The 14,921-nt window shown below is 51.2% G+C and overlaps 1 protein-coding gene across 1 annotated transcript; it reads right to left on the reverse strand.

Moving 5' to 3' along the window:
* Window positions 1-9,899: 9,899 nt before the first annotated feature.
* On the reverse strand, window positions 9,900-14,894 carry PEX11B (peroxisomal biogenesis factor 11 beta). The gene is made up of 4 exons (XM_066610243.1): window positions 14,802-14,894; window positions 14,134-14,249; window positions 12,753-12,954; window positions 9,900-12,631 (listed from the first exon to the last, which is right to left on the reverse strand). Exons 1-4 carry the CDS (start codon window positions 14,855-14,857, stop codon window positions 12,259-12,261), a joined length of 747 nt encoding a protein of 248 aa, XP_066466340.1. The 5' UTR covers window positions 14,858-14,894; the 3' UTR covers window positions 9,900-12,258.
* Window positions 14,895-14,921: the final 27 nt, after the last annotated feature.

The following is a 14,921-nucleotide window of genomic DNA, read 5'->3' on the forward strand; positions in this document are numbered from 1 at the left end:
AGAGCCTGCGGTTGGGGACAGCCAGGAGGATAGAAGGAATCTTAGAGAAGTGGGGAACAAGGGTCCCAGTGGTGCCTTTCAGCCGGATGCACCACGTTCCTCAAGGAGCGACCATCGGATGAAATGACCGCGTGGAAAGACTGTATTTGCAGTCCGAGGAGGTACGACAGCTACAAACAGCTGTGAAGAGCAACTCTGAGCAAGCCATTTTCTCTGGCCGGCCAATCTTGCATTGCTGGGAATCTGCAGATTTCCAAAAGACTATGTGGTCAGACTTGGGGCATGGACAAAAAGCAGAGCAAAGACGCTTTGGGGCATGTGCAGAGTATCATTCCCGCACCGGCAAGCGAGCTCAAGCAGCCCCCATTATCTCTGAAACTACAAGGTGGTTTTTCCAGGTCAGAGGCGTGCCTGGAGGGGACTCTGCAAACCCTTTTCATCGGTTAATTCCCTCTGCAGCTCAGCGGTTTGAAGAGTAGAACTATCAAGCCAGGTTTCTGAAGCACTCAGTGGTGCTGTGGATTGTTCCGGAGACCTTGTAGGGGTTGGAGAAGTGATTGAGTTGATCGGGATGAAAATAACAGGGTTCGGCTGATCTCGTGGGAGTCTGGTGCAGGATTCCCGCTGGTCTGGACAGCGGGCGATGGCAAACGGTGCACAGAACTTCCACATTAATTGTGGGCTTGGTGGTTGTGTTGCTGCGATTTTATGCACAGCGTATGCTGAAAGGCCTTGAGAGGCATTTGAGCTCAGTTGTGTAGGGCACAGTTCTTTTGTGGAAGAGCTCAAGAGCAAATACCCAGAATTCTTTAAGTCATGCTAAGGGAGAACAAGAAAGAAAACAGAACTGTATGCTGTTGTGTGCTCGTTTGTCCTCATTCAATTTGGCCAGCGTCATTTGGGGGGGGGGGGTTTGAAGCAAAATGGGCAATCAACCGAATTTGCAAGTAGAATTTGCGAGTATCCCGAGACCCGTGTGCAACACGTTCTTTGCGCCTGAAGCTGAGCAGGAGCAGAGGCGTGTCTGCTCGGAAGTAAGTCCCACTGTGCTCAATGGGGCTTACTCCCGGGGGCAGTGTGTCTAGGATTGCAGCCTCAAAACACTTCTGTGGATTTGCTCTTCAAAGCAAAGGAAAGCTAAACATTCCATAAGGTCTGGCCAGCACTTTGTGTGCACATAACTTCGGCTGCACACTTTCCTGGGAGTAAGCCCTATTGAACGCAAAGAGACATACTTCTGAGTAGGCGCATAAGAGTGCGCTGATAAATCTTTGGATTCTGGCCTTGCATAAGCACCTGCCAATCAGCTGTCTTTTTACTTGTATAACCACAAAAAAAACCAGTCTTCTTTCATGTCTCCAGAGTAGCTCAGTCTGCCCACAAATGGCCCTTTTTCTTCAGCTGTTGTCCTTTTCTCTCAGGTGGTAAAGATCCAGCCATTTATGGGGGGGCACTGCAGAGCTCTACCTCCCCACCCCAGACAGCTTTTCCATTTGAATTGTTGGCAGCTCTGTAACATGACCAGATTCTTTGGAATCTCACGTTCATTGAGACACCCAGCCTGAAGGGTCCTGAAAGGTGGGTCAGTTCCCTTTTCTCCACACCAGTTCATAAGAACATCTGAAGAGGTCAGCTGGATCAGGCCAAAGGCCACCTAGTCCAGCTTCCTGAATCTCACAGTGGCCTCGGGGAGCACGCAAGACCACAAGAGACCAGCATCCTGGTGCCCTCCCTTGCACCTGGTACTCAAAGATAGCCTACCTTTAAAACCAGGAGGCTGCATATGCCCATCATGTCTTGACACCTGTGATGAACTTTTCCTCCAACAACCTGTCCAATCCATGTTTTAAGACCTCTAGGGCAGGTGAGATGACCACATCCTGTGGCCAGGAGTTTCATAGGCTAATCATACGCAGGGGGAAAGACATATTTCCCTCACCTGCCTTTGAAATATATTTGATAGGCACACAAACCAAAGACCTAAGCACGCATTCAGCAGTTCAGATGGCTCCTTTTGGTGAGCTGCTGTTTGTTTTTCCCCTATTTGAGCTTCCCCTGGGGGCCGGGGATAAGAATAGGCCCTCAGTTTGGCTGTACTTGTCGTAAGAGGTGAATAAACAGCCGGGTAGACGGGACTCGTCAGCCTGGGAAGGCAGCTCATCTGAGAGAAGGAAAACTCTGACCCCAAACCTCCACTGCCTTGTGGCTACATCCAGTTATGGAAAAGGCTTCAGGAGTCAACCTCGAGGCAAAATCCGGAGCCGGAGTCCCTGAGGCAGTTCATGGCTGAACACAGTCACGTTCTGGCAACTACTGCGACGCCACTGGAACCAACTGTATTGGCCTCTGCCTTTCCATTGGACCATTTCAACGACATGGAGAGGGGGGATTTGCTGCATGGGAAACAGTCTATCCTCCATACCTACTTTACCCAGGCTTCGCGCACTGGAGAGGACACTCTGTTCCAGAACCACTATTCAGAGCGCGATGCCATAGTCTTCCGAGACTGAAGGATGCCAAACTAAATTTGTTTTTAATGTTTATTTATTAAGTAAAATATTCTACCTCCTCCTTTATTTTTTTTCTAAAGCAGAATAAACTCATATTGATGATTGCTTTGGGGCGGGGTGAGGATTTCCGTTAGTAATTATGTACCTCTAGGGGCAGCCTCAATTAGCAACCTTTATGGATATAATATTTTAAAACAAAAGAAAACCAAACCCTTGGGGTCCCTAATTGGAGAACATTTCTGAAGCAGAACTCGTTTCCCTGAGCTCGACAAATTCAGGGACGTGTACTGTCTTTCACTCTTAAGACTAACTGCACAATCCGAGCTACGTCTACTTAGAAGTAAGTCAATTTGCATTCCAAGGGGCTTACCCCCAGGAAACTTTATTTTGGATCACAGAGCCCCCATTCTGAGCTCCATCATCCCCCAGCTGAGATGTTTTGAAAGATAACAAGATAACATTGTACACTGTGTTGGCAACCTTCAGTCTCGAAAGACTCTGGTATCGTGCTCTGAATGGTGGTTCTGGAACAGCGTCTAGTGTGGCTGAAAAGGCCGATTCGGGAGTGACAATCCCTTCCACACCGGGAGCAAGTGCAGTCTGTCCCTGGTCTGTCTCCCTGGCTATGGGCCTTCCTTCTTTGCCCCAGTCTGTTGGCCAAGTGTCTCTTCAAACTGGGAAAGGCCATGCTGCACAGCCTGCCTCCAAGCGGGCCGCTCAGAGGCCAGGGTTTCCCACCTGTTGAGGTCCACTCCTAAGGCCTTCAGATCCCTCTTGCAGATGTCCTTGTATCGCAGCTGTGGTCTACCTGTGTACAATGATGGGAAACTGTTTTAAAGCTGAATAAAAAAATTGCTTTGGGAGATTGTTGTTGACATGTTGATATATTTTGCTATTTGTCCTGCTGGAAAAGAGACTGGTAGAAGACTCTCTCTCTCTCTCTCCTCTCTCTCTCTCTCTCTGTACTTATTTGGCCAAATAATAAAGGTATATTATTTGTAATGACAGCCTCTGGAGAATTGTTTTGCTGCAAGACTGGTGTGGGCTTAGTCAGTGGAAGGTTCTCCATCTCAAGGGTCTCACAGCCCGATCCTATCCCCACTTTCCTGGGAGTAAGACCCTTTGACTCTAATAGGACTTACTTCTGAGTAGACATGCCTAGGATTGGGCTGTCAGATGGCAAGGCAAAACAGTGTCTCAGTGGGGATCGCATGGCTATTTTTTTAATAGGTTGGTGGCGATGAAGCCGTTCGAGTTGAGCCAGTTGATGGTGGAATATTTTGTCTTACGTAACACAGAAAGCGAGCCGGAAGGGAAGAGGCGGGCATCTTGGCACCTGAGCAGGACAGTGGGCTTAATTAAGGAGGGTGATGGGAAGCAACACTGGGCTGACGGGGTCTAAAAGGAGGCTCAGGCCAAGCCTCGGAGCTTAATTAGTCCTCCAGGATCTGCCTGTCGGAGGTGCAAACGTACTTCCATTCTGGGGACAAGCTGATTCAACTCATGCTCAGCGCACAGCCCCATTTCGTGGGTTGTGTCTGAGCAAGGAAGGCTTTGGGTCCAAGAGGATGTTTCCAGGGCTGGGAGCTTCCCATCCTTTCTACTGCCAAAGTGCCCTGACCATCAAGAGTCTCTTCCCGATGTCCAGCTGGAATATCCTCTCTTGCAGTTTCTTGCGGGGGGAGAAAAATTTCCATCAGAGTCGCCGTCAATCAGTGTTGGACAAGACTGATAGATCAATGATTTGACTCTGGAGAAGCTTTGCAGGCCTGAAGCCACATGCCAGGGCACATGAGGGAGGTGCGGGGGGGGGGACCATCATACACAAGCCTGGGGTCAAAAAGGGACCCAGGAGTCAAAGGAGAGGAGCCGGAAGTGTGCTGGGATCTCAGAAAACATTTGCAAATTTTGTGTGAAAACTGGCACTCACATTTAGAGGAAGCCTATGCAGCTTTATATATCGTGATTCGTAGAAATGATGCTCCAGTGGAGAAGGGAAGGGAAGGGAAGGGAAGGGAGGAAAAATCCATTATGGGGTACAAGCCATGATGTGCATGCGCAGCCTCCTGATTTTAGAAGTGGGTTATGTCAGAATACCAGATGCAAGGGAGGGCACCAGGATGAGGTCTCTTGTTATCTGGTGTGCTCCTTGGGGCATTTGGTGGGCCGCTGTGAGATACAGGAAGCTGGACTAGATGGGCCTATGGCCTGATCCAGTGGGGCTGTTCTTATGTTCTTATGTACAGAAACTTTGTACCCTCTGATCAAATTCCTCCCTGAGGTGCTACCAGGTGCAGTGAACTCCGGGCAGGTGACACACCGACCCACGTACAGAACACGGGCTTGGATTTTCTCCTCCAGTGCCTTCCTGATTGCATTACTGGCCACGGCTAAATCAATCCCAAGGCCATGTTCCCATTCCTTCTTTCACCCTCCAGGCAGAAATGCTTCTTCCCCGGCTCAGCCTGTGCGCTCACACAATTGGGGCGCCCCGGGGGACCTTTCTCCAAAGGAAATTGCTCTCCCCGCGAACAAATGAGGGTGCCGACCTCAGAGCGTCTGTCGGCAGCCGGCACGTTGCACAGTGTGTGACAACAGCTGGCTGACCGCGAATGAGAGATGCTGCGTCCATTCACCGCCGGCGTGGCCCATGTGTTCTGCACATGGGGTCTTATTGTCCTTACGAACGACAGGACGCATGTCCCCGATTTTCATAAAAAATAATCAAAGCTGTTTGCGTGGCAAGAAGCAACACAAACATCCAAAACCAGAATATTGTATTAAAAATCCCAAAACGGCCCTCAAAACTTTTAATACCTAGGTAAGAACCTGGTGCTTACAAACTTCATTTCACCACTATATACACAAGATGCTCCCCTCTGTCAAAGCGTGGGACGAAACAGCTCAAGACAAGATGTCCATCCGGAGCAGGGGATACAGGCACTCTGTACAGCAGTGATTTTCAACCTTTTTCATCTCACGGCACACTGACAAGGCACTAAAATGGTCAAGGCTCACCACCAGGTTGTTGACAATTCACAAGGCACACCATGCTGCCAGTGGGGGCTCACATCTCCCATTGGCCCTATTAATAAAGGACCTTCCCCCAAATTCCCGTGGCACACGGCAAAGTGGTAGAGAATGGCTGCTGTGCAGTGTGACCAAGGACCAAGCAAAAGGCCAGGCTCATGGAAGCAAATCCTTCTGACAAGTCCACTTGGAGAAGGTGTTTCTGTGGGGGAAAGAGAGAACCCCATGTCACCATTAATGATGTGTCTCATTACGGGGGGAGAGAAAGAAAAGGCCGAGTGCAAATTACAGTTTGTTCTGTAAGTCCAGAAACAAGCTTCTGACCTTTCTTGCCAGGATGCAGGCCAAGTCAATTATGCTTTGATGGACGGGACTGGTTATGGGATTAAGTTCCTAACACCCCACAGGAGGAGTGCACCAAAGGCAGGGCAAAAGACCCTGGAGATCTTGCCTGCTAATTGGAACCAATTTGGTTCTGTACCAAATTGGCCTCAACACCAGTTCCCTACCCAAGAGCACTGACAGGTTGCTTGTACTTTATTTGCCTTTAACAAATAACACCAGGATGGTGTGATGGTTCGGGAGCTCGGCCACAAAGCTGGTTCGGGTGCTCAGCCACAAAGCTTCCTGGGTGACCTGGGGCCAGCCACTCTCTCAACCTCGCCTACTTTGCAGGGTTGTTGTGATGACAAAAGAAGGGGAGGAGCTATGGACAACGCCCTGAGGTCTTTGGAGGAAGGGCAGGGCAAAACTGTGAAAATAGTTCTTTACCTAGTGCAGTGGTTCTTGCACATTCAACACCGGGACCCACTTTTTAAAATGAGAATCTGTCAGGACCCGCTGGAGGTGATGCCATGGCCAGAAGTGACATCATCAAGCAGGAACATTTTTAACAATTCTAGGCTGCAATCCTACCCGCACTTACCCGGGAGTAAGTCCCACTGACTATCATTGCTAAAAGAATATACACAGCAGCCTGTTCAAAGTACAGATGTGTAACATTTCCCCAAATGCAGTCATGTACCATGGCGGCATCAAGTCTAATAGATTAAAAATAAAATATTGAAATGAATGGGGACCCACCTGAAAGGGGGTCACGACCCACCTAGTGGGTCCCGACCCACAGGTTGAGAAACACTGGCCTGGTTTGTCATTAATCTGTGGAACTCCTGGACTAGATGGACCTCAGGATTGAAAGCATTTCACCTCCACAAGGCCTCAGTTTGGGCCCTCAGTCTTCAGTCAGGCTGGTCCAAGGCTGGCTCTGGGGCTTTGCCTGGAGATGGGAAGCATCTCAGCCCAAAGATGTGGGCTCTGCTCTGCTCAGCATCTGCCACTTGACTGCCCCCCAGGCTGTTCCTGAGGGCCTTTTATAGGCTTTGCAAAGTCTTCCTGCTGGACCTGAGAAACGTAGTCTTCACTCAGGTCCGGTGTTGATTGACAGTTGCCGGTCACTGCCTGAAGCCTGGACCTCTCTCCTAACCCGCTGGCTAATGCATTCTGGTGGGACTGCAGTTTGTTAAGGTTTCTGAGAGCTGTCAGGGCTACTGCCCTCAACCAACCACAGTCTCCAGGATGCTTTTGGGGAAAGAGAAATGCCCGGGAGTGGAAATGTCACCCTGAACAAATTTGTTTTGTACTCTCCAGTTTGTTTTGTCGTGGGCTGGGCCCCCTGGAGACCCAGACCCTGGGGGTTTTGTCCCCCTGCTCCCCCCCAGGCCTGCGTGGAGGGTCTCTAGGCAATGGGACTCCCTGTGTGCTCCCTGGGGCATTTGGTGGGCCACTGTGAGATATAGGAAGCTGGACTGGATGGGCTGCAAGAGAGGAGATTCCGGCTGGACATCAGGAATTCTTGTCAGTTGGGGTGGTTGGGCAGTGGAGCAGTTTGGCAGTGGAGAGGGGGTGGAATTTTCCACACTGGAGACCTCGTCAGGCACCTGCTGGAGATGAGCTGGGAAGGTTTCCTGATAGACAGGGGGAGTGGACTACAAGGCCTTGTGGATCATGACCACAAGACCACATAGAACATAGTTACATTTTTTTTATCTGTTTTTAAATTATGTTTTTAATGTGTTTTAACCTTGTTTTGTAAGCCGCCTTGAGTCCCTTCGGGGAGAAAGGAGGGGTAAAAATAAAGTATAATAATAAAGTATAAATAGAACTCTATGATTCTATCTCTGCCTTTGATTTCTGTACCTTTGCATCTCCTCCTCTCCCCCACCCCTTCTTCCTTTTCAAATCCAGAGGCCCTAGAATGATTTCAGTTCCTAATATTCTACGGAAAAGTTGCCTGATTCTGCTTCCCCCTCATTTTGACAAACAGCAAACGATTACAACCCTCGAAGTTATTGTGGCTCTCACCTTCTCCCTAAAATTCAGCATCGGTGCTTAAAAGTGACCTGATGAATGGAACTTGCAGGGGCGTGAGTGACTCAGGTGACCCCCTCCCAGGGGAAGATGAAAAGAGCCTGCGGAGGGGGGGAGGCATGTTCGGTGGAGAGAACAGCACTTAAGAGGCTTAAAGGTTCAGCAAAACAAAACATCTGGTGGGCGGTTGGAGGGCGGGGAGAGGCAGCCAAACACTTGACACGTTTAAGAACATTTGTTCTGCTCTCTGCAGGTGTCCCTCCGCGCCTGGGTCAGAGCATAGCAACCCATTCCAAAGCTGGAAAAGAACAGAGCAGGATTACTCTCTCTGTTTTACAAAGGGCCTGAACGAACCATCATCGCTGCGCTGAAGACTTTTCCGCTGGCCACCTTGAAGCCAGTTGGGCCTTGCGCTAAGGGTCCCCCACACTAGGGCAAAAGCAAAAAAATAAAGTCAGTATTTTTTTACTAAATCGCTTCACAGTTGCTAAAACCAGTGGCATTATCACTGTGTCCCTTTCAAGGGTCATCAAATCATTTGTTGCCTTGTAGGCCGACATGCATGCAATTTCATACTATAATGGAGGGAGAGGGGGGGGTGCCCAGTTTGGCCCAAAGGAAATGGAAATTTAACAGCAGCAGGGCTGAGCTTCTCTGCGTGCAGCCAAAACGCATCCAAGGTCCGAGAAATAGGTGACAATGTTCTGCTAGCCTAATTTAAGAGGTGTTGCGTTTCCATTAACCGGGCTGTGAGCTAAATTTATTTGGTGAAATTAATTCAGTCTTATTTTTTCGCCCCGATAATTGCTTCCATACAGCTGGCGAGGGCTTCGGAAGAAAACAACTTGGGTGTTAGCCAGCATGCACTGCTGCTCTAAAGGCTGTTTGTCCTCTGAGCATGCACCAAGTGCTGCCTAAGATCTCTGCTGTGTTTACACCCTGCACTTCTTCCAGAACGTTTGGGGGCATGCGCAGAAGTGCTCCCTTCTGGAGTGTCTCTCGGCCTTGTGAGCCCCCAGTCCTACTGCAGCCACAAGGATCAACAAGATTCCTTTAAAAGAAAAGAAAAAATGGAACCGTGAGTCATTCAGGAAGGTCAAAACATCATGTTTTAGCTCAGTTCTGACATCTGTTGGTTGCCAGAGGTTATCCAGGATGGTGTAATGGTTGAGGAATTGGACTTAAGACTTGGAAGAACCAGGTTCAAATCCCTACTGGGCCCTGAAGCTTCCTGGGTGACCCTGAGCTAGTCTAACCTACCCTGTAGGGTTGTTGCAAGAACAAAAGGAGGGGAAGAACTGTCACCACCCTGAGCTTCTTGGAGGAGGGGCGGTACAAAAATGTGAAAAATACATTGGTGAGCTGTACTAGTCTCTGGGTCAGTACCCAAGTGACAAACTGGACCGCCCTCCCCTCCAAAAAAAGGAATTGGGACCATTTCTTCACCTTTAGAAGAATGGAAGAAAGATGAGCAAATGAATGGAGAATAATAATAATAATACAGGTATTTATATACCGCCTTTCTTGGTCTTTATTCAAGGCGGTTTACATAGACAGGCTAATTTAAATCCCCGTAGGGATTTTTACATTGAAAGAAGGCTCTATCTTTCAAGAGCCACAACAATTCAGATGTTTCATTCTGATCTGGCCCCCATCCTCCCACGCTCAGAGCAGATGGAAATCGCTCAGCTCAGCTTGTCAGCTGCTTCAAGGCCGCACGGTGCCGGTGGCCTCGAACTGGCAACCTTGTGGATGTTATCTTCAGGCAAATGGAGGCTCTACCCTCTAGACCAGACCTCCTGCCTCCTCCAGAACATGGCACAAAAAATGTTGAAGACCACTGGCATAAGAAGCATTAAACACTCAACAAACAATTTTTGTGTTAACAGTGTTATTTGCAAGGGTGTTTTCAAGTCCCACCAACTCCAAGATAACCCCAGGCAAAAAAGAAAGTAAGAAAGAAAGAAAGACACAGGTCGTGCTGGTGTTATTTAAACCGTGTTTATTGGAGAAGATTTACAAAGACTTAAGGGGGCTCAGATCCTGTTCAGAAGTGAAGGAGGGCTTCAGGTTGTTGCAATGACCAAGACGGGTTAAGAGATGAGCAGTGGATGGTTGGGCAAGTAATGAGGGGTGGGGGAATGAAAGCTTGCAGAGGAGAGATGGGCAGCTGCAAGGAGCCAGAAGCCCCCTCCTCAAGCGGCTGAGTGCTGTGGTCCGACAGCAACAGAGGAAAGGGGGAGAGAACAGCAGCAGGTTAAATGCAGACAAGAGGTGGCAGCTTCCCCCACCAGGCTCTCAGTGAGGAAGCTCCCCTGAACGTAGGCTAAGCACTCTAGCTGTCAACACCTGCATTCGCTCCACACAGAAAGCTAGCACGTTAGGTCCTAACCCAGCCTTCTCCCCCCCTGGCCATGCTTTCTAGGTGCATGGATTGTTTGTACAGAGGAGCGTTCAGGCATGGGGTCTAGACTAACTCAGCAAAAACCAGCCACGAGGCCCTAAGCCTTTAGCAATGGTGCAGCAGGCAGAATTCAACTGGTGTAGTTTTCCCCCAGGCGGCAGGTGCACCGATATACAGGCTGAGTTTCTGCCTGTTGCGTAACTGTTAAGGCACAGAGCTTCTGCGAGGGTAAAAACAGGTATGGAGCTGCGAAGTCCAAACTTTTCTGTAGAAGGGTTATGTGGAATGGGGAATTCCACCAGCTGCGGGTACCACTGCCCCCTCCACTGCGGTGGTGAGAAGCTGCACTGCAAAATTCTCCCTTCCGCCAGGAAGCTCTTCTCAGGGACTGGGCCTCCCCAGCCCTTACCAGGAAGCAAAGACGGACAAAGCTTTATTGGGGGGGGGGGAATGCAGATTTTCCCACGCACCTGAGGAACGCTCCACTCCCCCGGCCCAGGGCTGCAAGGCCGACTGTCTCTTGAGAAAAACCAGCAACCCTGCTTAGAAGCAACACAAACAGCTCCCCCTCCCCAAGTCAATCATTAGAGAAAAATCTACTGGACTGACTCGATTTCGTTCCAGAAGGTCGGCTCAGAGGGATTTCAAAGGTTACCGTCAATAAAGAAAAGGGTGATGGGCAGACAGAACTTTTACAGTCAAGCGTATGGCGTAGGTCAAAGCATAGTCAGGAAGCTCCCGGTATCTTGTGAACACTAGGGGTGGAGAGGGTGGCCCTTCCCACCACAGTGAATAGGAAGCAGTGGAGTCCCAGTGCCGATTCTTTAAGTCCACCCCCTCAACTCTGTGGCCATTTGCCCCTCTCTAAACCAGACTCACAGCCCAATCCTACCTGAACTCCCATGTGGGATTGCAGCTATGCTGACAGGGGGAGTTTTGGCTGCTGGAGGTCCCCATGGGGTAAGGGGACATTTGTTCCCTTGCACCAGGGTAAGCCCCAACAGCTGCAATGGGTCAACTCAGACTTGCACCACCGATATTGCTGGAACAAGACCGAGTTGATCTGTGCAGGCGAATCAGGCCTGGGAAGGGGGTTAGGATATGGCACATGCTGGCACCACCAATCCCATCATCTTCCTGGACCCAATTCACCCACTTCCTGCCCCATCTCCTCCCTGTTCCACCCCTTCCCTACCCCTGCACTGGACTTACCTGGTCTGGTTAGAGTCCCAATGGCTACAGGTGCATGGATGAAGACTCCGGCTTTCCTGCTGGCATGCCGGGTACTAACGCTGCCACAAAACGTGCGCCAGCAGAACACATGTGCATCTTTTACTAAGGGTCAGGCTGTCAGGGAGGCCTCCGAACGTAACAGGGGCCTGCTCGACAACCATTTCCTGTTTGGCGGCTGGGGCAATGAGGTTGGCCACCAGCAGCCTGCAAGATTTCAGACAAGTACAGCGCTTGTCTTTGCTCTCCTGGCCAACCGGGAAGGAGCTGGGCGTGGCAAGGGTTAGCTCTGACCGTCTCCCCAGCTTCTTCGACAGAGGTGGTGCCCACTGTGGTTGAAAGCCTGGTCCCTGGTAGCAGCCCACGGCAACTTCAAGGCAGATGAGCAGGTACAGGGTTGTGTTTAGTGGGATGGAAAGGAAAAAAAGATACACAGGGAACAGTTTAAATTTCCAGGACCTGTAAATAGAAGGGTTAAGGTACTGCAGCTCAGATGGTCAGAAGAATTTTGATCAGGTTGTCTCCATGTCAGAGCGGTTCACAAAGGCCAAAAGACCAGCATTCCCAGGAGGCGGAGTCACCCAAACAGCTACGGGCCGGCCACCAAGCCACTAGTTCTCTATACCGACTCCCACAGTGGAAGATTCTGAAGGGGGAAGTACCGCACCGGACCACGCAGTCCTTTGCCAAAACCGGCCACTCCGACTTGCTGGCCTCTCAAGGCTTCAGCTTCAGCCAGGGGTAGACAATGGCCAGGATGGAGAGGACCGAGGACGTCAGGCCACAGAGCCCCACAAATCCCGGGCCGGTCTTGTACAGGCCCAGCTTGTCCAAGGGGATGAAAATGTCACAGGCGTTTTTCACCAGGTCCAGGAGCAGAGGCGGGTTGCTCCACAGCACGCGCCCCAACAGGTGCAGCTGCAGCTTCAGCCTCAGGGCCAGCTGTTGGCGCCGGGCGTCCTTCCACAGTGTGCGTCCGTCGTCTCCGCCGCCACCTTTCTGGCACTTCCCGCTGCCCTCGCGCTCCATCAGGAGCCGGACCTCGTAGGCGTCCCGAGTCAGGTTCATGATCAGTGCAAAGAGGTAATACCTACAGAGCACGAAGGGAAAAGAAGGCCCCTTAATTCACCCAAGGAGGAAGCAAAAGTAGTCTGCCGACTGCTACACCCTGGAGTGAGGAGGCGTGAGACCAGCACAGGGCGCGCACTTACCTGAACGACCGCTGGCTCCACTTCTCCTGGTCCATGTGGGGGATGAGGCCCGACTTCCCTGCCCACAGGACATTGTCGCAGGCAAAGTACATGGCCCTATTCAGGTGGCTCACGGTGACACATAAGCGGAGGACCCTGTCTGAGAGGTGGATGGCCCGCTTGGCTGCTTCTAGGGCATCTGCTGAGTTCCCCAGCCGGAACACTGGAAAGAGAGCCCGGGCAAGACAGATAAGTCACCCACCCCACCCTGAAAGGATGGAGCTCTAACTCGGTGGGGGACCACCCAGCTTTGCCTGTCAAAGGTCCCTGGTTTGACCTCCAGCAGCATCTCTTTGTAGGGATGGGAAAAGAGCCTTGAAAAGCTGCCAACTTGTGCGGACTACATTGAGGCTGTATTGACAATACTGGGGCCAGGCAGATTTAGGTGGCTGTATGGGGTGCTTCAATAGCTGAAGCCACTGTGGGCCCATCCATGCAGACAGCTGACGTGGGCTGTGGAAGACTGTGAGGGGTCTAGGGATGACGGCGACAGACCCAGGCTGCTTTTCACCCCATGTCTGCTGCCGCCACCACCTCTCCCCAACCTGCCACCAACACAAGCTGCTTTGCGTTGCCCCAAATGAGACTTTGCATTGCCCTAAATGAGACTGAGACTGGAAACACTTCCAGGTTTCACAGCAGCATGCAAGGAATACAGTAAGAGAAGGAGTGCAGCTGATGGCAACTGAGCTGCGGATTCGATGTGCACGTGGTCCACAAACACAAGGACTGTCTTCTCTCACAGTGTGAACCTGTTGGCTTGCAGAGGCTGCCACCAGACGACCTAACCTGGGTGTCTCTGGTGGAGAGGCAGGTAGCCACAAGGCTGCCTTTTCTGTGCAGCCTTCCCCAACACCTGGCACCTGTGTGGAGATCTGCTCAGCATCTTGTTAAACCGGTCCTATTCTCCCATCTTGCCTGGGATTTCACAACGGAAACTGCATATAATTATTTTGAGTTGTTGTTTATCTCGCTGCTCTTTTCATTTTAGCTTGTCTCGCTTTCCAAATGTGGGTTCGGCATTTTATCCTTGTGTTGCTTTAAACAGTTTCACACAAGCTTAGCTGGGAGGCCACTTCATGGAAAGTTGCGATGAAAGTGTTTTCAATAAATGACACTATTAAGCATTTTGCAAAGTCAAAAGGGCAGCAAGGAGTACAAAAGCCAGTTTAAGGCTGCAATTCTAAACACACTTTCCTGAGAGTAAGCCCCATTGAACAAAACAGGACTTACTTCTGAGCAGACTTGGTTAAGCCTGTGCCCTAAAGGAAACCAATGAAACTTGCGTGTCTCTCTCACGCCACCAGACCCTCCTTCTCCCCACCCAACCCCCGGCACTCACATTTGCGCCCCAGACTCAGGTGAGCCTCCAGCTGCTTGATCCTGGCGATGAAATCAGGGCCGGCCCCGTTCTTCTGCAGCGCGTAGCCCAGCAGGGTGCAGGCGTACTGGGCAGCCCTGGGAACAAAGGGAAGAGGAGCATCACAAGCAAGGGCCGGCGGGCGACAGGCGGGGAGCGCAGCCTCCCTGAGGAGCCTAAAGTAGCCTCGCCCGGATGCACCGGGAGGCCAAAGAAAGAGGGCCCCTTTTCAGAGTCCCAAAACATGTGGTCCGGTTTTGACACAGAGAAGGCAGGAGAAAGCTCTGCAGTGTGTGCACCCAGGTTTATGACATCACTCATGACCTCACTTCTGGTCATGACATCACTGCCAGGCTCATGACATCACTTCTGAACATGACATCACTCTCAGGTTCATGACATCACTCAGGGTCATGACCTCACTCCCAGGCTCATGTCATCACTCGAAGTGGGTTCCCAACAGTCACTCCACAAAGGGCGTCCCGGTGCTAAAGGAGTCTGAGAACCCCCTGGCCTGGGAGGGAATGGGGGGCAAACTGGGAGTGTGGAGGAGGACCAGGGGACAGACCGGAAGTGGAGCTGAGGAGGCGGGCTGGAGCCCCAGGGCCGCTCTAGGCAGCCGGGCTCCACTGCTCCCCCCCGGGACGCACCTGAAGAGCCGCTCCTTGGCCTGGCTCTGGGCGCTGAACTGCACCCAGGAGTCCATCGCGGCTGCCCGTCTCCTCCACCAGCCGCCACTTCCGGGAGCTCTACGGCGGCCGCCGAGGGAC

Source organism: Tiliqua scincoides, chromosome 15, assembly GCF_035046505.1.
Source record: "Tiliqua scincoides isolate rTilSci1 chromosome 15, rTilSci1.hap2, whole genome shotgun sequence".
Classification (NCBI taxonomy): Eukaryota; Metazoa; Chordata; class Lepidosauria; order Squamata; family Scincidae; genus Tiliqua; species Tiliqua scincoides.

Coding starts and splice junctions, on each gene's coding strand:
- PEX11B (XM_066610243.1), bottom strand. CDS start 14,857: ATGGACTCCTGGGTGCAGTTCAGCGCCCAGAGCCAGGCCAAGGAGCGG. Junction 12,955..14,133: donor CCTGAGTCTGGGGCGCAAAT/GTGAGTGCCGGG, acceptor CTCTCTTTCCAG/TGTTCCGGCTGGGGAACTCA. Junction 12,632..12,752: donor TGGAGCCAGCGGTCGTTCAG/GTAAGTGCGCGC, acceptor CGTGCTCTGTAG/GTATTACCTCTTTGCACTGA.